General features: G+C 42.1%; 1 protein-coding gene across 1 annotated transcript in view; it reads right to left on the reverse strand.

Annotated features, from left to right (window-relative positions):
• LOC117583550 (G protein-coupled receptor kinase 2) overlaps positions 1-24,724 on the reverse strand; it is a 59,400-nt gene that overhangs the window by 12,558 nt on the left and 22,118 nt on the right. Inside the window, exon 3 of the mRNA XM_034271910.1 lies at positions 17,892-18,377. Within this exon, the coding sequence (XP_034127801.1) occupies positions 17,892-17,943 (52 nt within the window). The 5' untranslated portion in view covers positions 17,944-18,377. The remainder of the gene's footprint in view (positions 1-17,891; positions 18,378-24,724) is intronic.

The following is a 24,724-nucleotide window of genomic DNA, read 5'->3' on the forward strand; positions in this document are numbered from 1 at the left end:
AAATAACTCTGTTTGTACTGCAACCATATGAAATCAAATGACATTGAAATGCACATATTTATACATTTGCTTGTCTATTGACTTTAAAGTTTAGGCAGAGTTTGTGTTGTGCTTTCGTCTTTCAATTTGGAGTCTCTTTCTGACTAGTTCTGCACAGAATTCTCATACCAACTGTGTATTAAGTCTATGTTTTAGTTAAGTCAATTGTCAACTGGCTCTACACTTTTTCTCTGTTTTTGTGTGGTGGCTTTCCATTCTGCTACTTTTCCTTTTTCAAGTGCCTTTACTACAATTTTCCACTTTCAAGCTATTTTCTCATTTCAGTTTAATCAGCTGAACTCAGCAATTTTGAACTCCTCCACCCACTGGAACTTTTTTCTCCTTCTATCTATTTGGCAGTTTCCTTTCCTTCTATCACTTTTCTTTTGAAATAAGTAGAAAGTTTTAAAATTTATTAAATTAGTATTATGAACGTGAGCTGGTTTTTTTCCCGCCAAAGCGTTTTTCCCCTCCATTTTCATTCTGTTCGCTCATTTCACTTAACCACTTTTCCTGTCACAGTTTTCTCGCTGCCACTCTGCTGCCTGCTGTCTTCTTCCTCTCTCCCTTATTCTCACTATCTACATAGTTATATGTATACATATATATATAATGCAACATTCAAGTGCATTTCTCGTTATAATAATTCGCTGTCGTTGAAAATTGCATGAGAGTTGCATGGGAGGAGATGGAAAACTATAAGATAAAATAATATAAAAAGAAGGAAAACTCATATCCAACTCAAGAAAATTGTCGCCGTTGCATGTTTGAGGGGGTTGTTGTATGTATAAGGTTTCCTTCCTTCTCTCTTCTATGCGAGTATATAGCATATATAATGCTTCAAGGGCTGCTGCCAGCCACCTTCTCTTCGCAGAGTCAAAGTTAGAGGAGTCTCCTCCTTCTTGTGGTTGCCCTTGCCACAGCCACTTCTGTTGATGCTGCTGCTGCTGCTGCTGGCTCTGCTGGTGCTCCTGTGACATTGTATTTTGAGAAATATTTCACGCCAGCTTCAGCCCTTTACCTCCTTTACTTTGCCTGAGCTTTCCTCCGCCTCTCTCGTTAACTGCCTTTCACGGTCCTACAAATTTCCACTTAAACCCAGTCGTTCATTCATTCGTTTCCATGAATTCCCATTAGTTTTTTGCCCAAGTTGTTGGGGCAATTATAATTATTGTTTCTCTGGCATTCTGGCAATTCTAATTATTTAACTAAAAGTTTCTTCGCTCAAAAGTTGCCACCAATTAAACTTATGAATCGAGTGCAAGAGTGCAACTTTTTCAATTTCCTGCTGCTGCTGCTGCTACTGTTGCAACTGTTACGAATAGTTTTTTTTTTTTCTGGAAGGTGAGACCCTGCAGCTCTGCCCTCGAGTGGTGTGTGTATGGTGCCACGTTTCAATGACATTTCAACCAAAAAGAAACAACTCCGACTTTAGGATAGAAAATCTGCTAAAAGTTTGGGCTTCAATTTAATGGCTAAGACGACAGGGAACAACTTTTTTTCTGGCAGGATTGATTGAAAGTTGAGCAGAAGTTAAAGCAGATGGCAGCAGCTAAAGAATAATTGAATAAGCAAACTAAAAATTAAGTACTCTGATGAAAGTAAATGCAAAGGAACGAAGGAAGGCCAAGAGGACGCAGCTAATGGAATTGGGAAGTAGGAAAGTTGCTCTACATTTATGTAGACGGGTGAATGTTCTCTACAAATTAGACTGTGGACGCAAAGTTCTTCGAATCGAACTTCTTCACTGAAATTCTTCCACAATTATTCCTTAGACTGACACCCCGTAGTTTTTTACTCGTACCATCTTCATTTTGTTCGCAGCAACAGCTGCGAAATTTTCCTTGGGCTTTCCTTCCTGTGTTTTCTTTTTCGATGCTCCCTTTTTGATTGCGGAAACGGAAATTATGGCCAACACTCTACTGCTCGGCTGACTCACTGCTTCCCCCAACCATATTTCATCCCCTTTTTTAAGGGCCAATGTTAAGTGTGTTTTAAAGGACTCTGTGACGAATGAAGGAGGAGACCTGTGTTGGTTTTGGAGCAAGGGTTAATATTGATTTTTGATCACTTTTTTCCTATCTATGGAATATTGGCCACGCGGCCAAAACTAATTGCAGCCAAGTGCTGGGCCACGTTAATCAATCGTAGTTAGCCCTTATTTTCGCCGTCGGGGCAATTGGCCGGCAAATTTGATTAACCTGCCGCTGGATGTACGAACTCAGCTACGGGCACACGAGCGGCATAAAATAATAAAATCATGCATCCATGGCCATTTGACTGTGCTCGGGCATCTGTTTTTGGGGTCTCCCTTCTGTGCCTCTGGCCATCATTCTCTCCCTCTCACGCTCTGTCTGTCGCTCGGAGTTCTAATTAAACGTACCCCCAAATCGAGGCAGAAATTAGTGGAGCAGCAGAATAAATTCTACACACATATAAAGCTGCAGTTACACGTTGCCTTTTGCACCGATGTACTACTTCTGCATTGTTGTTTTTTTTGAGGATATTAATAGCACAAAAAATGCGAGAGACATTTACATGAGACATTCCATTGGATATGAACTAAGAAAGTATTTTCTAAAATAAATGTGTTCTTGCTCTATTTTGCCAAGAAGAAAACCATCGGTGATAAACGTGACGTGAATAAATCTCTAATGTATTTATGACTCTTCCCCCAAAATGAAAGCCATCTTTTGTGGCAAGTTACGAGCTCCATGATGTTGTAATAATCATAAAACAAACAAAAGAGCGGACCAAAAGTAAACAACAAAAAGGGAAAACTCTGGCCCAGGGATGAACCACAAAGATGGAACAGAAATTGAACAAAGCAATAAAAATCAATAAAATGTATTTAATTTGTTGCCTCTCTTCTCTCTCCTTTTTCTTCTTCTTCTTCTGACTTTCATTCTCCTCTTTCGAATTTCATTTGATTAATCATACGCAGCGTGTGCATTGGATGATCATTTTGAAGAGCCCACCCATTTCTGACGACAACTGTTGTCAAGGACTTCGACCTTTCCATAAGCGACTGCGCCAGCAGCATGTGGAATCGGTGGAAAGCGACACTCAACGAGCAAGGAGGCCGTCAAGGACGAGCAGCACACATCAAAGGCTAAAAGCTGTTGCCTTAAAAAAGCCATAAAAGGACCCACAGCACCGGGGATGAGCTTTGCGTTCTGTCACTCTTTTGTGGATATTAAAGCTGTTGATGAAATTCGAGTTTTGTGCCGTGTTGTTCCTTAATTAAATAAAATAAAAAGCCTTTAGCCCGTAGCCTGTAGAGAGCCTGTGTTGCTTCCAACCAAAAGAAAAAGGAATTTGTAATGCAAATGCCTCGACACTCTCGAACGCCCACTGGATACCGCCCCCTCTCACTCTCTTAGGGGTGCGGCGCCGCAAACATTTTAGGCATGCCACAGAGCCAGAGAACTTGGAATTGCAAATTAGATCAAAGACATTGCACGTTCCTCGCCCAATGCCCAGGCATTTCTTTCTGTATTAAAATGCAATTTCCTTCGAGGCAGCAAAATACCCAACAACAAAAAAACAATGCTGCAAAACAAACACACCAACAAAACAAAATAATATAAATAATCAGGCAGCAGGAGGCAGTGGGCGGATCAGGAGAATGCCAAAAGTTCTTTGCCAAAAAAAAAAACTTTTTACACAAAGCCAAACCGAAGGCGCGTGTCTCGCATTTCAACTTTTGGTTTTGGCCCAAAGTGTAGTTTGTACATAATTTAAATAATTCTGACCGGCCCGCTGACAGCAGCAGCACTGCTAGACGTGTTGCTCGTGTCGTCGTGATTCAAGAATTGTGCGATTCATTTCATTTCGATACGGCCCCCGCCCGATACATTCGCCCCTCAGACGCCTCCTTCTCTGGGGCAACAACTGACAGAAAAAAAATATTGCCAACTGGTAAATGTTGAATGTTGAATGTTGAATTGGTAAATGGTAATTGGTAAAACGGCAGCAGCCAGAGTTTGGCAAACTGTCGCTGCCTGGCAGCTGGGAAGCGTTTGCACATTGCACAGCTGTCAAAGTATTTGTCAAAATGTTGCATGTTTCAGCGTCAGCAATGAATTTCACAAATGCTTTGCGCCTTTTTGCTCTCAAGTACTTGAGCGGCGAAGAGGGTGCCATTGGGGTATATTTGACTGATGGTAATGCTTAACGAGCATTAGATTTGTTGTAATTTATTAGGTATTATAGAGTCGACTCTGGTAGCAAAAAAACCTACCAAAGCTAGCCCAGTTCCGCATTGGAGTTCCTCTTTTAGCACCTCTTTTGATTTGTATTCTAGGATATCAGTGTAGCGGACTCCTTTGTATTGTGTTCCATTTTCACTTGATTTTTTATTCTGCTTGAAACTTTAGCACATTTTTAGATACAACACTTCATGCCACCAGTCTGCTGGCTCCCAAAACTAAAACTAGTTTCCCCATCTAATTGCTATTGACTTTTGTTTTACTTTTTGTTTGTATTCTACTACACTTTTTTGTGTTGTTTTATTATTCCTTGCACGTGTGTGAGTGCTGCTGGAAAAGTATTTAGTTGCACAGAAAAATGTTGTGTGTGGCAAATGCACAAAAAGCAAGTAGGAAAACAAGAGACGAGTGTCTCAATCAATTAGGTGCAAAAAGGTGTGTAAAAGTTACAATTTGTAGAATGAAAGAATTTTAAATGAATATCAATATTCTGATAGATTTACTTTCTTCTCTATTTCTTCAATATATGCCAAGATCTACTGAAAATAAAACCTATGAACACACAAAGCCCTTCCATGCTTCCACTTGCACAAAGAAAAAATACCCAAAAAACCACTTGTCCGTGTCGAAACTGATATTGTTGTGGCTGTTACACTTTTGCTGTTGCACTGTTGCACTGTTGCACGTATGAACATAACTATGGTTGCTGCGTTCAGAGTTGTACAACATTTACAGCATCGTTTAAACAAGCGAGTGATTGAGTGAAGTGATTGAGGATAATGGCAGCTGTTGCCAGGGGAACATGTTCCAAGAGTTTCATTTTTTTTGGGGCAATGTCCCACAGTTTAAGAGATGCTCTGATAAAGTTTCTTATGGGTGAACCAGTCTCCAAAAAGATTCATTCATTGCAATTATCTGAGTTATTTAATCAGTGTCTAGATTTGCACATACAAGTATATACATAATATGTACATATTTACATACATATATGTTTCGTGTCAGTTTTCTGTAGTATTTATTCTATTTTCGTGGCGCTCATTAGTTGGGCGCATGTTTGAAATAGAAGATTGTGTGATAAGGCAGCCACTTGGCCGGCAAAATGCTGATAACATGAGAGCTACACATTCCTCTGCGGGGGGTTTCTTTTTTATTTTTTCTTTTTTGGGGCCAAACAATGAACTCACAATTATTCTCAATCTAAGCCAATTTGGCAAAGGCTTTTCATTCATTCAAACAAGAACAATTACGGATATACACAATTATCTACATACATGCCAAAGATATGTGCGTGTATGTATATTCCTTCTACGAGTATTGGGTGCAAAACAAATCAATTAAGGCTGCACAATTTTCGTTGCGAAATTGTTATAAATTGACACACAGCCAGTGTCAATCAGTGTGTGTGTGTGTGTGCGTCGTTGTATCTGTATCTTTTAGTGGCGTTTGAATTATTTATGAATGAATTTTATTAGTTGCCCTCATTGCCGGCTCATCAGTGTCCGCTGACTTGACATTAATTGCAGTCGAGTGGAGTGGAGTCGCCTCGAGTGGAGTCCGATAGACAGACAGACCGACAGCCAGATAGTGTATCTCTCTCTCTCTCTCTCTTACACAGCCATGAGCAAACAGTCAATTAAATGCTCTATATTTTGCCAAACATTTGATTTCATTTGGGCTCCAGATACGACACACTCGGTTTGTCGTACTGGTTGATAAATGTTTGCTTTTGATAGAAAAAACAAACACAGATGCCGCATTCCCACATTAGAGAGCAGCCAGAGCCGCAGAGACCTGGTATTGGCAGCTCATTTGACAGCCTTACAACATGATCGATGTTGAGTCGTTTTCGTGTGCGTTTTTCTCTGATTTAAATTTGCATTTAGTTTCGAGATTTACGAGTGCTGCGACTGCTGCGGCGGCTGCTTGATTGATAGTTAAACACATCTAAGCGGGTTTCTGTGCAAGTTTCAAATGAAAGTTGCGAATGCAAGTGCAACTTGCTCTGCTATCTCTCTTTGCCTCTTCTGCACAGCATACGCACTTTCTCCCAGACACTGATTTGCATAAGACACATATTTCTGCTAGATAAATATCCCATCATCCGAGGGGAGAAACTTTTGAGTTGTTTTTTCTGACAGAATACAAATTTGTTCTCTTCAAACTTCTTCAAATGCTAATATTTATGCAAGCAGCCAAGAAAAGACCATCAGTTAGAATAAACAATTAATTATGACAGCAAGTCAAGTGGCAGTTAATTAAAAATATAAAGACAATTTAAGACAAATATTCAGGGACTTTGGTCCCTGAGGTCTTTTGTTGTTTTTCATTCATACAATCGTATTTTTAGCCGACAATCTAAAATGGAAAAGGGCAAGCAAACGCATTGACAGCAGTTGGAAAATGCAGTGACAACAATGGGGGAAAGGCAGGAAAAGCAAGCAAAATGCAAAAGCACAAGCCACCAGATGACAACGCATTCTAAAGCGGCTTATGCTCTTGTCTATAATATAAGAGGGCGTGTTCCGCCCTTTGAGTGGGATGGAGTGGTAGGTTCCCGAGCGCATATTCCCTTACAAATCGCATTGGCATCGCATTAGGCGGCTTGTAAGTAGTAATTATAATTAAATGCGCATACGGAATGCAAGAGCAGGCAAACAAACAGTCGATCCTTGGCGCATACGCAATGATACGCACACGCAATTCCCATACGCCGTGTGGCACATGCAGAACCACGAAGGATACAGAATGCATGAAGTACAGAGTGAACAGGGCTTGCAATTACCATGTGGCATGCGTCACAATTAATCCTTCTTTTGTAATTAGTGCCACATTCCGCTGACATTCCGGCATTCGACTGCTAATTGGCGCCTTCCATTCATCTTCCATCCGGCAAAAGAATTCTGTCAAGTGTCGGAAAAATCAAATAACAAGCAGATCCCCCAGACTAACAATTTGATTCCTCGTGGAGGAAAATTGAAAAAAACAGACAGCTACTTGAGGAGATATTTGAGTGGGGGAAATGAAAGACAAGGAAATCTCTGGAGGGAAAAATGTGGCTGCACATAAAAGAGAGTGCAACCATATGGCGCCAAGGAGCAAGGATTTTTTGCAAGCATTTTTACAGTTTGATTGAAGGAAGGGAAGCTGTTGCTAAGCCAAGAAACGAATGAATGAAGAAGCTTACACGTTTGACGGAAGAAACGTAGCAAGGAGCTTCCATGTTTGACTGAGAATCCTGTTTACAGTAATCACAGCTCAAAATGCGCTAAATATCAGCAATCAAAATGGTTGCGGTGGCGCCTCTAAGCCATCACACATGCAGTACGATGTATCTGTTACTCGTATTCGTAATTGCTGTATTTATATCCTGATATCAAAAGCCATAAATCCTCTTACTGCACTTTATCGATGGATGCTATAAAATCTATTATTCTGCTGCGTGTGTGGGTGTGTGGGTGTGTGACTGGCTGCCTGTGTGTCAGTCATGTGTAATGCTTAGATAAACATGGATGCTGATTAAGGGTTGCAGCATGCCCCAAGATTAGTATATGATTTAATATTTATTGTCGTGTGGGATTTGCCACAAGCATCACAGTAATGATTCCGTGGTCTGCTGCTGCTGCTGACTTCAATGAAGCGGTTCTACCGCTGAGAGACCCACCGCTTGACCGCAGATTGATTAGCTAACGAATCATAGATTGAAGGTAGGAAAGCTTTAAGAATGATTTTCCTGCAAGCAATATAAAGAATCGTTTTTTCCAGAATCAAAAATGCCCTACAGTCTCTGCACAGTGATGTGCCACAACACCCATCGTGCATGGGTTTGATTTGAGTTTGCCATTTTTATGGAGAGCCATTCCGTTTGTTGCAGCAGTCGCAGCATGCCACATGGGACACCCACCAAGTTAAACAAGCAACCAAAAACGAACAAAATAAACAATGAACTGTTGTTGCTTCAGGAATTTAATTGAAATTGCATTTGCAATTCGCTCTAGTGTCTCAACCAATAAATAAAATCCATTCGAACAGCAGTTTTTTTGTTCGGATCATGTCGATGTCAGTGCGGATGACGAGTGCGTTGAAAGGACTTGCACTTCTATTGTTGTTTACTGCCTATGAAGCGACAAATGCAATTTAAATGTGAGAAATGGTAAATGGAAATTGTGGAAAAACCCTCCACATCGATAGACAATAAATTTAGCTGTCGTTGCATTTTATAATTGCTTTCAAGCCTCGAGCGGCGGCGTTTACCTTTGGTTTCGTTGACATTTATTTATTTGCTTTGGGGAATTGTTGCCATTGCCGATGCCGATGCCGATGCCTTTGCCGTTGCCGATGCCTTTGCTGCTATTGCTACCACTGACAGCAATTCAAGTTTCTGGCACATTTGGCAACCAATGAAGTGTAAAGAGACCTCTGCAGCTGATGCTGCTGCATTTTAGAAATTAAAGCTGCTGCAACATCAAAACAATCCCAATCGGGTTGTTGTGTGCTCTCTGATGGCCGTCTGATGTCCAATATCTGATGTCTGCCTAATGGATAATGGATGTGTGTGTGCCATGCCATACGATGCCATGCGATGCGTTGTGTATTCTGTCAAAAATTGGAATTGAAATTGATATGCGCAACGCGCGCGTGAGAATCGCAGACCTGCCATAAACCTGAAATGCTGTCATTTATATTGCAAAATTGCGCATACGACACGTTTTGTCAGCAAGAGGGCCAACGGCAACAGCAGAACCGTCGGCAACAGGAGTACAATTCATTTGAATGTACATATGTACATGCATACGTCTATGCGAAACACCACTGCCCTCTGCTACTGCCCCCAGCTATTGAACCCTGCCACGACGATACAGTGGTTTTAAAGGAGTATGAAGCGACTGATAAATCTTTGGATTAGATGTATTTATTAAGGTACCCCTGGTGCACTAATGCACATTCAAATGACGTTGATTAACTGCAAAAATGCTGCCATAAGCAAGCGGATACATCAATCGAACCCAGCAAAGTGTAGTATGGATAACTTCTGGCGGTAACTTTTATTCGCAAGTGAAGGCTGGATGTAGTACCAAGCAACATCTCAGCGGGAGAGCACTATCATCCGCCAATGAATAAATATTCCGTGGCACCACACCAAAAGTGGAAGTAAAAAGTTAATCAAATTCACACTCACACAGCACGAGAGTGTTCATAAATCAGTGTGTTTGTTTGTGTGTGTGTGGAAAATCCCTGAAAATTATGTCCCCATTTCAACACTTTAAAACCAGAGAGAGAGAGAGAGAAAAAAAGGTAAAAGCCGAAAGAAATAATCGTTAAATAATCGTAAAATGTCTGCAAATAAATATTTATCGATTTCTCCATCACTTTCTCCAACGGTGGCCCAGTGTACATCGGCAGTTCCTTTCCCTCCTTATCCACCTTGTCCCTCCCTCCCTCTCTATAACTCACTTTCCTTTCATCAGCAGAACATTTTCACTGCGACACTTACATTTTCATGGCAAAGAGACGCAAAAGCATAAAATATGCCAAAGTTCCGCTTCTGCCACTCGTCTGTGCTCCTTTTTTTTTGGCAGGCACATAAAACAGGAGCCAGGGAGGGATTGTATATTGTATTTATGGGGTATTCTGCCCTCAGCTACGAGGAGGAAACTTCCTGCTTGCCCATTTGAATGCACTTCATGGTACCATGCAAACCATTATTTTATGGCATGTCCCAGATCTCTGAATCATTCTTCGATCTGGGGGCCCTTTAATCCTAAAGATATTTGCTGGAAAAATTGGCAGTTTCACCTTGAGCTGCTTTGAAATTTCTGATCTCTGTCGGACACAAGCTAAAGCAAATCGGGAGAGACACACAGATGTATGTACATAGCTCTAGATGCTGGCGATGGTGTTTCTGTTGATCAGAATTGCTCGTAAAATGGCCACGTCTAAAAGCAGCACCAGCGCCAGCACGCACGCAATGTTCTGTTCTGGGGTCATCAATCATCCGAGAGGGAAACCCCTCTGGGAAGAGCAACTCCCAGATTCCCTGCTTAACAAAGACAAATAGGCAAACGGCTCTTTGGGATGTTTTGACCAGAAGAGCAGCTTATTCAGCCAGGGGTCCTCTCTGCCTTTCTGTCCGTCTGTTTGCCCCCTTTGTATTTGCGTTTACATTGCGCATACGTCGCGTTGCCCTGCCGACAAATTAATCACAATCTCCGCCCAGCTCAGCCGTGCCATGGAAATCCTTGGACTGCTCCGAAGTCTCCCATCACTTTGCGACTTTTGATGTTTTTGAATTTATGAGTCTGGTCCACAGCACTTTCCTTTCTCCCTCTCAAAATTAAGCATAATAAAAATAAATTAATGCTGGCACAGAAATGCGTATATAAAACAATTTTGCATTGAATTTGTTATTCCTCCTTCACGACTCTATTCCGCACGATAAACAATGCGCAGAATATAAAAAATTAATTGTCAAAACAATCAATAAATTTGGTTTATGGTCGCGCGGGAGGCTTGTGGCAGGCGGGAGGGCGTGAAGGCAGGCTGGCATTCGGCTAATGGCGCTTAAGTCGATATCCCTCTCCTTCCTTCTCTCTTTCCAGCTGTCTGTCTGTCGATCTGCGCTGCTTTCCAGTGGGCAGCAGACCCATCAACGGCGCACGGCGGCGACTTCTTTTTGCTTTTTATTCATACACATTTTTTTTGGGCATCGCAAAAACCAAACAACAAAAGCAAAGAAAAGAATAGATTGAAATTTGTTTATTTTTCTATATTTTTTTTTTATGTGGAATATTGTACTCCCCCTCCCGCCCTGTCTGGTCAGGTGAAGGGAGAGAGGGGGCACGGGGTATGGGTAGGTTGCGTGTGCCGAAATCCCAACAATTTCTATAGGTACAAAATAATTGTTTGGGGCACGTACAACAAAATAGAATGTATGAAAAGAGAATTTTGGAACATTGTTTGATTAATGAAAACAACATTTTTTCAAATGAAATATTCAAGCGAATAAACGGGAAAGTAATCCCAACACATCAGAAAAACAATTGAAAAATGATGCACGCAAACAGAGAGATGAAGAAACAAAGAACAGAAATTGAAATATAAACCCTACAAATTATCAATGGAGATGCGCACTCTTTGAGTAAATGCAAGGAGCTAAGCCTCTGGACTATAAAGACGCAACTAATGGAAAGGCATCCAAAGCTCACATAAAATACAGAGAGAGCATCATGAAAATGGTGCCAAAATGCCACCGATTACTGAGCACTCTTTCGTTTCTGGTTCAAGTAACTTTCAATTACTGGTATTTGCGGGAATGCATTGCGTTTGCATGAAAGTTTAAAATATTAATCATACAACTCCAGTATCGCATTTGTGTGTTTGCATGAGGGGTCGGTAGCCTGTCGTCCTGTTGTCGTCGTGGTCGTCCCTGCGGTCATTAGTGCATGCATTTTTAAGCAGGCCAGCGACGACCGCAGAGCGGGCACACATTCGTTCCACAGCTGCAGGGTAATACGGATATGGATATCCTGTGGATACTCCCCCTGCCCAGATGTTCCACTTTTTGTGTGGTTCCATAATAAATATTACATTACGCTCCCCCTGTTGGCAGTGGCGGTGGAATGCACACAACAAGAGCTAGTTAATGATAGTGGTAGATGTCAGATCGTAAATGGAAGGGCTTTAGCACATCAATTGAGACCTTAAAAGGTTCTCCCTGTCTAAAGGAGGGACTACCCCTCAGAGATTACCTTAAGCAAAGCCATATTGATTGACATTCATTTATGGGAATCCACTCAATTGGATAACAATAAAAATATCAGCACAAAATATCCATTTCAATCAATTAATGAGCGACAGAGCGAACTCTGCGACAGAGACGAAGATAAATGATACACAAAACAAAAACACAAACACACAGAAATACCCATGGAATATATAAATATACATGCATATTGATGTGTGTTTGTGCATGGGATTCTTGGATAAAAAGTTCATTTGAATACTTCTCATATTTCGAATAGAAAGAAACGCTTGAGCATTTTGATTAAATATTCATTTGCTGACGCAGCAGCGACGTCACTTAATACAACATTCATTTCATTTCATTCGATTCAAAGTCATTCCATTCCATTTCTCATTGTTTATTTCTTATGTTTATTGCCGTTTTGCCTACGTAAAAAAGCAGTCTGTGGGGGCTGCTACCGGTTTTACAATCTCTTCAAATTCCCACAGCAAATACACGGAAAGCAGCGTGCTATTCCCATCACATTATGAACAAGATTTTGATCAGAAAATGGTGTTTGGGAGACAAAAGGGCGCCTTGTCCTTTTTAATTAATAACATAATAGGGAAGCATCTTCCTCCATTGTCTCTTGGCTGAAAGGTAAACTTCAATCAGCTTTCAATGCTTTTGACATCAGCATCAAAGGCCCTTTTGTCCGAATACTCATAATTGAAGTGTCAATTGGCCAGGATTATGTTATGACAAAAGGTATCTAAGGGATGCAATGTAGGAGAAACTATTGAGGTACTGCTACTTATATTCCTTGAGTACTGAAAATCATCTGCTATTTTCCTTACAAGCGAATACAAAAGTTCAAGTCACAGAGAGGAGTCGAGCTCTGCCTTTGTTATGATGATCTTTCTATATATATATGAATGGGATATTCCCGCTCTCAGTCCCGCTTTTGATTGCTGGGTAACACCTCAGCTTTAGCCCCTCCAGAGACCCCTTCTATATGCATCTCGCGCATAATATTTGCTCTGTATAGTGCTGATGCGCGCCAAAGTGTTAATGAATTTTGCTTATGCCCGTCAGCGGAAATGTGCTACGGATGGGAGCTGTATCTGCCAGATGGAAGCAGCCAAAGAACTGAACAGAACAAAACGTAATGTCAACACTCGATGAATAGGAGTAGGAGTTAGTGTATCCAGAAACAGTTTGCATCGACAATTAAGTGGCAGCAATGTCTGCGTGTGGCACTGCAATCTCTGCTACTCACTCTCTGTCACTTTGTCTGCATTTCTCTCTTTCTATCTCTTTGCATTTCGTGCCAATCAACGCGTCTTCAATTTGCAGAGGAACAATCGTTTTGATTGCAATTACCATGCAGTGGGAAAACAGAGTGATACACGAGATACAGATTCTGTTGTCGTTGCAAATTAGTTCATTCCGATGAGGGGGCCCGGCCCTGCTGCAGTTTCTGTTGCAAGTACGTTTTGTTACAACTTCTGCAGGAGTCATAGGGCACGACATGATACGACAGTACACTGATGTCAAACCACTTCGAAAACCACAAATGCAATACACTTTGCACTGTCTGTGCCCGAGCTTTAGGACATCCCATCATCGATGTGCTGGGTGGGGCAACTAGTTTCACTCCCAATTAGAGCCACAACTTCTTTTGGACTCTGGTGCCTGGCCTCTGGCCTCTGCCGACTGCCGTTCCTTTCCGTTTGCGTGCGATAATTAACAACTAGATTTTTAACTGTTTAGCATACAACCGACAAAACATAACCTGGGGCCGATAAACAGAAAACAGAAAACAGAACACAGGAGCCGTAGCTGTAGCCGCTGCTGCCACTATTGCGTGTTGCCTTTGCCACACGGGGGGGGGCAAGTTGTTTGACTTGACCAAGCGGTGTCAATGAACCTCTGGGAATGCTACTGGCTGGCCACAGCCACAGCCACAGCCGCACAACTTTAATGGAAAGTGCATGGAACGTCTTTCCACTTGTATTATTCATGGAAATAATGCATCTATTAAAAAGGAGAGTAGACACTCCTAGACTATCCTCGAACCTCCTCCAGACTTCTAAGCTCACCGCCCAAAAACAAGTTTTGTGGCTTTTGCTGGACGATAAGCTCCCGACCGACCCCGTCTTTAATTGTTCTGTTTTTTATCGGTGGAGGATTCAGTACATATAATTCTAGAGCCAAATGCTCTCTATAAATTCAGTCTCTTAATGGCTGATAACCAAAGTGCAAAAGCAACTTTTGACTTCTACTGGCAGCAAAATTAAATTTCAAACTTCCACTGGTTGGCTGCTGCTGCCTTCTGCTGACTGCTGCTGTTTTGTGTTTTGTGTGATTTCAAGTCTGGATACCCGCTTTTAGTCTGCATTCGAGAGTTCTCAGTTCTGTTCTCAGTGCTATTTCAGAGATGTTAGAGTCAACTTCTTGGAGTTGGCGTCAAACGGAGTCTGACTTCTGGTATAATCAGCATTATGGGTGGACATTAGCGTAACATTAATGCGGATTGCGCTACTTCTTTTCCACTTCTTAGATCCACGACCGCAAAGTTGATTATAAAATAAATAAAAGTGCAGACAGCGGAAAAAGTCGACAATAAAAGAGAAATAAAATATGTAAACGAATAGGCAAAAGAGAGAGAGTAAAAAATGCAAAAAGGAAGACAGAGAAAACGCCGAAAAAAAAGGAGCAAGCGACCGATTTCAGGAACAAGGACATCTCCTTGGGAACATGGTTGCAATTAGCCAAAAAGAAAAGGAACAACAGCCACTAGACTCCGGGAAGTGGCTGTGAGATTTCAAAGGGCACGAGGCATGGCAGCAATCTCAAAAGGTCCAGCGGCATGAGGGCAATTTCAAAACGTCCAGGGGGCATGGAGGCAATCTCCGAGTGCAGTCGCACATCGACATCGCATCGACAAACCACAAGTTTTGCCGATAAGCCCTGTGTGACGCACTGTCGCCTCCTTCCTTCCAAGTGAGTGACGTCCGACGCTACCCGACGACCCCATTTGATCCCCCCACATTGCACACACATAGCAAACATGTTCGCATATGTAGGAATCTACATAGAGAATAACATACCTACATATGTACAGTGGCACTCGTAGATAGGCCACATCGACAACAGGCCACAATATGTGACAGGCGAAGACACACAGCACAGCCCTGACAATCAACCAACTGATACGAGATGATAGAGAATTGCTTTAGCTTCAGAGCTTCTGTTATAGAAATCCGACAGACAGACATACAGACAGACAGGCAGCAGCAGACTGACTGCTATGAGCATTCGACCGACCAAGTCGACCGCATATGAGCATTCCATTTTTGGGGCGTAAGCATATTATTATTAAATAAACCATGGATGACACATGACAGACACACACACACACACAGGCATGCAAACACTAAGGTAAAACAGTTGACAATGTAGGAAACGTTGATATTAAAATGTATTTCATATCAGAGCAGCCATCAATTGTCAGGATTTGGAGTGGAAATTGATGTAGATGTGTCAGTTATTACGATAGGTAGGACATATTCCTAATATGATGGATTTTCAATTATTCATTATACAAGCGAAGAGCCCAAAGAGAGGGAACCTGCGTTCCAAGCAATCTCCGCCCAACAGTAAATATTTTTGTGTCTAATTCGAAGAAATGTTGAAAATTCATGGAAAAGCTATCAAGTGAATCAAGACTCAAATCTTGATTGCCATTCCTGTAACGACGTACTTTTCATCAGATTCGATTGCAGTTCATTGCAAATACAACAAATAAATCTAAAATCGGCTTAAAAGATTGTTATCTGGGATTGGGCAAGAGGAAAATACTTCAAATTCCATAATGGAATTAGATTTTAGCTCTGTAAAGTGCATGAAAATTCAAATTATACTTAAATTCGAGATCCTTCGATGTATTCAACAATTTTCTGGTTGTTGATTTTTGGTATTCCTTTTCCACACGTGAAGCCACATATATTTCACCGCCTTAGAATGATCTTCCCCCAGCAGAAAATAAGTCCAAAATAAATGAGTAACCAGAGAAAATGTTCCCCTAACGATAACAATCATCTCCACTCTACTCTGCTCTGTTCTATTCAGAATTTGCATTTGCATCCTTCTCATCATCTGCCACTCGCGCAGCACACAATGGCCATGGAATGAAAATTCTGCAATAACTTTTCCCAGTCGAAAAAAAGTAAAGAGAAAAGAGTAAAGAGTAAAGAGGAAAAGGGGCAAAAAGAGACAAAACCCCAAAGAGGAAGCAAAAACAGCGGAGAGTAGTAAGAGAAGGAGGAGAAAAAACTTTATGGCAATGGATTTTCCTTCTTGTTGCCGGCGGCATTTGGTGCCGCGACTTCATTTTATGCGATCTTTCTGCTGCTGCTGTTGCTGCTTCTCCAAAGACAAATTCACTTTTTGACTCGTTAAATGTATTGCAAATGTTGTGTGCCCCATCCGTTAGGCCATTTTCCTAGCCACCAGCCATCCGCCCCAACCCGGGGAGCCCTCTCTAAAATATTACATTACTACAAATTGAAATTTTGAGCACGTTTCTGTCATTTAAATCTGTTGAAGCGGCCTCTGACTCTGAAATGAACGAGAGACAGAGCCCAAAAGTATTTGCCAGATACATTTTGGACGAACAGACGGGGAGCAATAAAATAAATAACATTTAAAATGAAATATTTGATTGGGCGGCAATGAAGAAAAGTATACACAGAGAGAGAGAGAGAGAGAGAGAGAGAGTTCCATCATAGTTTTTGGATGGGATGGGACATGCAACATGCAACCGCAGGCCCTTGAAGGTGACCTTTAAGCTTGCAGCTAAAACTTTTTTCGCGATTTAATGCATAATTTTGCATAAACTTACCCTACCTCCCCCCACCTCCCCTGCCTTCATGCCTGCCCCCACCACACACAATACGAAGCAACGAAGAGCAGACCTAATGGCAAAAGTTGACTTTGCTGTAAATAAACAGAACAATGGCGCCAACAACAGCAACAACAGCAGCCGCAACACACAGACTGTGGCAGCGACACTGAACTTGAGGCAAGACAGGGCGGTATGGCAGTGGGCAGGGAGGATTGCAATTGAAGTGTGACCTCGATAACGAAGTGGAGAGGCGACGAGTCTCTGTGTATCTGCAGGCCGCGACGAGCGTCCAATAGAGCACTTAGGGCCCACCAACAGCCGCACAAGGCATGAAAATGAATAAGTTGCTGGAGCGCAAACATTTAACGCTTCATTAACTTTAGATAAAGCCCAGGACCAGCGAGCACTAGAGAGGAGGCAGAAAACGGGAGGACACAGCAGATACCAGCCAAAAGATGACAATTTCTACCCTCTACCCAAGAGTAAACTCAACTTCAAATCCTTGCAATTAAACAGGACACCCACCGTACCAAAGAAGCAACAGAAATCGATGACAAGGTGACAACAACGCAGAGCACTTGAGCACGTGCCCTGCTTTCGAAGGATCCAAGGCATACTGGCTGGCCTTAAAGCGTGGAGTACGCTTTATGGCCCAGATATGAAATACAATTTTGTACCTCAGAGTTGGAGTAGCTCAGAATGATTATGTACCAAAGATACTCCAAAGTAGAAATTTACAAAAATTTAGTTCGAGTCCCCTAACATCCCCTCCTGAGTGTGTTCTATAGTTGCCACATCTGATGGATGTGGTATATTCGAGTAGTTTTGTGTGCCCGTTCCTCCATTAACCATCGTCGGCAGAGCTGTCGCCTCTCCACAGGGAACTTTAACCCTAATTTTCCATCAATATTTAATTAGCACCCACCTAAAAGCAAATTTAAACAAAATTTTCATGCAAACACACACAAAAAGGGTTGATTGCTTTTGTGTGGGTAAGGTGAGTGGCACTTACCTTCTCTTGCTTTCAAGTAGACCGTATTGGCCACAATATTCTCTAATTCCATTAGTTCCAGGTTGGCGGTTTTTTAATGAATCCTTTGGCGCTCTCGAAATAAAATACTGGCACACACACGCACAAACTGCTCACTCAACGGCTGCTGCTGTTGGTGGTATCTCTCCTTTTTATGTATCTACGGCTATCGACTCCTTTTTGTGGTCGTCCCTGTCTCACTCTCTTTATAGCTGAAGGGAGTATCTTTGTATCTCTAGACTTGCAAATCTATGGCTTGATGGCTAATTTGAGGCCGTCGTCTATGGTCCAAAGTATGTGGCATCAGTGCTGCAGACACAGGCGTCATTTAGTTTTCAAGGTATTGGATTTGCGAAAAACCAAGCGAATATATTTCCCTTTCAAGTGCTTTTGCTTGATTGAATGTATCTGTGTGTGTGTGGTGTGTCTGTTTGCTCCTCAGGCTGCGGGCGGTCGGCTGGCTTGTAACTGTAAAGAAAATTGCAAACGATAAAGACGTATAAATATCTTAGTTAATTGGATTTGACAAGGGACCCCGAACACACACAGGCGTAGGGATTAGGATGTAGTAGTAGGATGTCCATTCAAATTACATGCGGGTTTGTGATTTCATTTCAGTCTTTCTGCCAGCCCCCCCCTTAGAGGCAAAAACTATTTTCTGATTGTGCCACAACGATACTACCTTTCAAGTGGAAGAACCGGTCAGTTGGAAGTTGCGGATTAAAGTTGAATTCTGCTGCTTATAAGTTGGAAACTTAATCACTTACTACTCCTTTTCTTTTTATTTCATTAAGTAAAATTAAAAGGGAAAACTATTTTGGATGATTTCCAATGGATTAAGGTATATGTTTATCTTAGTTTAAAAGCAAAGTAACCTCAACTGCTTTAAGCTTACATTTTCAAGTTGAGTGCAGGCTGACATTTGATATTCCACATTAAGTAGTCTTCATTTATGAAATTTCCTCGAAACTTGCGTTGTAAATTAATTACATCCACACACAAATATCATTTTCAATCAAAATGCGCTTCGATTATGATCTGGTTGTTATTTATTTAAGTTATTTGCATGTGTAAAAGCATCATATTTCTCATCTTTCATGGAAAGCAAAGTTAGTTCGAGCATCTGCGGCATAGTTAAATGTTTCCTAATTCAGGAAAATCAAAAATAAAACTTTTCCAGCAATATTTCAAGGTAAATTCCAGTGAAATATGTGAAATTCCATAAGTTTTCATTTTCTAAACAGAAAACCATTAAAGTATCTTTGTATATCCATTATTGCGAGCATCTTCAGGCTGCCTCGCATCATTCCATCCATCTGTCGGTTTATCCTTGGGCTATCCTTTGCGAACAAGCAAAGTTAATTATATTCTCCATAATTTCAGAGCTACAACAGGCAGCCCTTTGGCTGCTTTTAAGTTTTAGATGCAAATGTACAATATCTCTATACATCCTGTGTATCCGAGTGTGTATCCATATTTTGTGAGACCCATCTTTTTGTGTCCCACACATCTCCTCCTGCTCTTCCAGGAGGCATCTCTCGGGGAAACCTGTACTTCAGCCTGTACGTGTGAGTACTGGTTTTGTCACCTGTTTTGTTTGCCACAAAAAGAGCTGCCTGCATGCGTAACCTATCCTCTGTGTGTGACAAGAGTCTCATCTTGTGCTGCCCCTGGAGTCTCGGAAGTCTTGGTGGGAGGGGGCTAAAAAGCCACAAAGCATATTTTGCCCACCTTAAGGCTTGGGACTGGCAGGAGGCCTCTGTCTTGTGGAGGTGTCAGTAATGTGTTGTGGTCGAGACTGTGTGTCGCATTTATTAATCATGGCCGGGAGAAGTGAGAGCCAAAACCCGGGCGTAGGTGCAGACGTGTGTACATAGATACAGAGAGAGAGACATGAGAAATGTGGAGGCTGGAGAATGGAGAATGGGGCAATGGGTTTGAGGCCGAACAGCAGAGCAGGAACTGTGTCTGAGGCATCGGCTGGGGTATGGACTGGGAGGCTGGTGCCATGTGGAGAGTGGTGTTACGTGTGGGCATGTCGCCTCTTGTGAAGTGGAGTGTCACGCGAGCAACTAATAGCAAAATAATTGAATGACACCACATTTCTCTCTTCCTCCTCTCCTCTTCCTCCCACTCGCCGTTTCTCTCTTTCTTTAAGTTCCAACAGAAAGCCAAGGGCGTGATGGCATTTCTTATATGTTTCCCCGCACAACTTTTATTGGAAATATATTTATGTATATTTGCTTTTGGTTGTGTTTTTTTTTTACATGTTTTTCACTTAACAGCTTTTATGTGCGTCACTCGATTTTTTGGCTTCTTTTTTAGGCAAATTTTTTAATTAAAAATGAACTCATGATGGGACGGACGCATCACCATACGCATACGACGTATACACATGGTTTATAGATCTATTTGTTATGGCCATGTGCTACAATGAAGGGAGCATGGAGGGGCGTCTCCATGGATCATTGGCCGCTGCCTTGCGGCGCACATCAATCAGACACCAGAAGCAAAAAAGAGAAAAGTGTGGCCAGGCGAAAGAGTGTTTATTTTCAAAACAAAAAAATGCAAAGCATTAAGCAGTACTGTGACGCAGGGAGGGAGGGAGTTAAAGAGAGATGGAAATGGACAGGGAAGAGTTCCGCCTGGAGGGTAAATACATTAATTTTCTTGTTGTTTTGAAGTCAAATTTAATTGTTTATCAACTGCGTAGCAAAATAAATAAACAAATCTGTCCCGAAATGGAAATGTAAAGAGAGCGAAAAATATGGAGAGAATATGTAAATAGAGCAGGAAATAGACCATTAGGAAAGAGAAAACATCGCAGAAAATGTACACAAAAATGTACAAAAATAAAGGTATTCCAGAATATTTTGACCACCATTGAACCTATTGAATCCACCATCAAATGGTTACTCCTAAAGCGAGTGAAAGCAAAGCAACTGGGATCCTTAAAGTGAGAGGTTGTTGGGTGTAGGCAGGCTGCAGATGGCGGTAGCAATAAGTTTCGCTAAAAATTAAATATTCCTCGTATTTTATCGGAACATGTCTACTCTTTTATTCAGGCAGAGGCCTCTCATATTCCGAGGGTTGGGTCTGCAAACTCCTTGGACTTGCTGGCCTCTGTGGGGTGTGGGGTGCATTATTAAGTACTGGCAGTCAGCCCCGCTCGATCTCTGCCAATAAACATAACTTTTACTGTTACTGCCCTACTCCATCTATTATTCAGACTTCAAATGGGAATGAATATGCCCATTTCATTTATACAACATCCATCTATACTTTTTGATGCGTGGAGTGTGGGGCAAGAGGCATAAGCAAGGAGGCAGGTAAGTGCCGCCTCGTTCTAGAGGCTACTAAAACTGGGAGCAACATCACAGATAGAGGGAGAGAGAGAGAATAAAATACTGCTGGAAAGCGTTAAAAGCCTCTTTATTGAACATTTACGCCATTAGGCAGGCGACTGGCAATATACGATAGGATGTGGGTGGAAGGGACTCCCTCATTCATGGGAGGATGCTGATGCCGTCACGAGCATAACAAAAAAGTAGCAGAAAGTAAGAGACAGAGAGAGCACAACGATACGCAGCAACCGCCAAACGATGTTGTCAGTCAGTCACTGTCACACTCACTCACACACTTACTCGTACACCCACGCATTCTCGTGCAGGCTCACATGTGCGAGAACCGTGCTGTGTCCCTGCATCATGGCGTAGGAAGTGTTCCACCATTATGAAAATGATACGAAATGGCGTCAATGTGCATGAAGGCTCATAATGAAATTAAGCAGCTTCTCGAACAACAACACGAAGCAGTAGCAGTAGCAGTGATAACGTGGAGCATTATGTCCCCCCACCAGCCCTTCTGCAGCGAGGCCTGCTCTTGCGTGTGTCCCATAATTGGGACAGTCTCTGGGAAATGTCAGCGCATAGATGTGTATTTCCAGAAAAAAATATATAATGAATCAGAATCAGGCTTTGAGCATCGTCAGCTGTACCTTCTGGCAGAAATACTTAAATCGTAATCAAAGCAATCTGAAGCTAGACCCAACGCTAGAGTCTCTCTCTCCCCCTTTCGAAAGAAGGTTAATACCACATCTAAGTATTGCAATAAGTTTGCCTTTAGGGCATCTACCATTCACCATTAGCTGCCAGAAGCTGCTGCCTTTCTTATGGCCTCCATTACGTGCCACGTGTACTGCCGCCCCACCTCACGCGCTTGTGCACCTTTGTCACCTTGTCGCTGGGGCAAATTGCTTCTATCTAGGGCACTTTGTATGGGCGCAACGAGGCTTTGCCACACTGATTTGCCACAAGGAGATGAAGCGAGGGCTGGCAGAGGCATTAACTAAATTGTGGGCTGCGGAAGCAGCTGCCACTGAAGCCGTGGCTGGAGCTGGGGCTAAAGCTATTGACTTATTAATTAAGACAAAGACAGTCCCTCTTGATGGCCAAAATGTCAGCTGAGGGAAAGGGGTAAGGGCAGTATCAGCATCCCTTATCCCTTATCATATGTATGACAATCATCGCTGCCACAGAGAGAGAGAGAGAGTATCTGGTGGGGTTTTTGTTGGGTGGCCATTACCACGCCCCATGCATAGACAAGTAGGCAGATATCACCATGGAATCCCACAGACTCGAGCCTCGGGCAGTGGGCAAGAGGGAGAGCCTCAATTATGGCGGGAATGTGGCGCAGCAGCAGCAGCATCAATGGTTATCCTTCGCACTGCCCCGTCGTTATGGAGTCACCCCTGCATCGTGTGGTATTCAGTTCGCAGTCCTTTCTAAATATTTTTTATATATTTTTTGCTGATGTGACCGAAAAAAGAAACGCACGGGAAAAACGGTTGAGCTAAACCAGAGACCACTTGGCTTTCATTTATGTTTTTCTCATTTTCTCTCCATTTTTGCTGTGTTTCCTCTCATTTGACTAGCATTTTTGCTCGTTTGCTTTTATTTTTCTTCATTTTTGGACTGTCTGTTTTCTCTATTTTTGAGTTCCCTCCTCACTTTTTTTTAGGTTAATCCTCATTTTTACCCATTTTTGAGGTTTTTCTGAATTTTTACTTGCTCTTTTTCTAAATTTTACTACCATTTTCTTCATACACTTTTGTTTTTCACTCACTTTCTTTCTACCCATTTCTTAGGCCGTTCTCCCTGCCATTTCCGTTTCATAGTTTGCTCTCTCAGCTGCTTTCCATTTTTTACAGTTTTCTCTCAAATATTTTTATCTTTAAGCTTCGTTATGGTTCTTCCTGACCCCAATCCCTCATGCCCCATGCCACGGGCCCCTTCGGAGTCGTGTGTTAATTTTACTCTGAATGCGCAATTTATTTGCGTTAAACTTGGACGTGCATGTGGGCGTCTGCGGATGTGTGCGTGTGTATTTGTGTGTGTGATGCTCTTGTGGCACCAACGACTATGGGTCTGGCACCACCCATTGCGGGGTCGTGCTGGTTGGGTGCGGTGGCAGCAACGGCTTTTCCGGGCAAAGGATCAACTTTTAGCCAAAAACGCCCTGTGGCATTGCATGTTTCTGCATTGCATTGGCTCCTTCCTTCCTTCCTTCCCTTCGCCAGAAACACTTTTTTTTTAGTTTTTCGCTTTAATTTGCGGTCGCAGCAAAAATTTTAATCAGCTTGCTCCTAGTTCTCTCCCCTTTATGCTTTGTCTGGTTTTCATTTTGGCCAACATTTTCCATGAGTCGTCTCGACTGCATTATGTGGAGACCAGAATAAGAAATGTGAAACGCGTCTCTGTGGGGAATAAAAAGAGCTCGCTCGATGCAGTGCTCCATGGACTCGACTCTGGACAATGGCTTCATATTTGCTCGGTTTAACATTTCCGCCCAGAGAAAGGAGAGAAAGCAGAAACGCTTTAAGTGACAGAATCTGTGGTATATATTTTCTGAAAATTTTCTGGAACTGTTTCACACTGGATTAATGTGGGTTTTCCTCTTCGTTTAACTAACAAAATTCCCACCACTTGACAAACAAATGACAGAACGTACAAAATCCGCAATCCGTTTTTTATTTATTTTATCGGTATTATTAACTGCTTAGACGACCGCAAAAAGCAGTCCGTAGGTGTTGAATAACCACTGCAGTGGAATTAGCATGAGGATGAGAGAAGGGTACACTGGCAGAGACATAGAGTATGCACAGTGACAGCCACAAGTATGCGGCTGACAGTCGTCGTTTGCGGTTAGCCCAAAGCAGCAAACACACGACAAGCGTTGACTCGGCGATAATCGAAAGTACACAGACAGGGAATAACAAGGTTAATGCTGGTTAAGACCAGCATCCATTCATATTACATTTTCTGCCATCGTCATCGGAAACTTGAGAAGGATGTCCCATGACCACAGAGTGTGTGTGTTCATAGAAGAGAGTGTAGGTTGATGTGCGAGTATGACAGATTTAGGTGGATAATTTATTTACTTTTGATTCATTTATCGATAATAAACTAATTTCCACATTTATAGTTCAAATGACACATCAATCTGACACACTTCCCGTGTCGTTACGAGATTTTAGTGCAATTTAAGTATTTGAAAAATGGAAAAAATTCACATTTCTAAGAGCAAGAGACAAGAGATTCTCAATATGGTTTGGCACTGGCACGGACTCTTGTCCTTTTCACTGAGCGTCAGCGTCGCTCCTTTTTTTTCGGAGGCAATCAATAAAGCAGCGACGTACCAAAAATGACCCACTTTTTGGTTGTGGACTTGCCGTCCGTTGACTATCGATGCAACTGCCACAAGGAAAGAATTTTTGTTATTTTCCTTGTGCCTCTGCCTGTGGCCCTGCCTTATTT

Source organism: Drosophila guanche, unplaced genomic scaffold (assembly GCF_900245975.1).
Source record: "Drosophila guanche unplaced genomic scaffold, DGUA_6, whole genome shotgun sequence".
In the NCBI taxonomy this organism is placed as follows: domain Eukaryota; kingdom Metazoa; phylum Arthropoda; class Insecta; order Diptera; family Drosophilidae; genus Drosophila; species Drosophila guanche.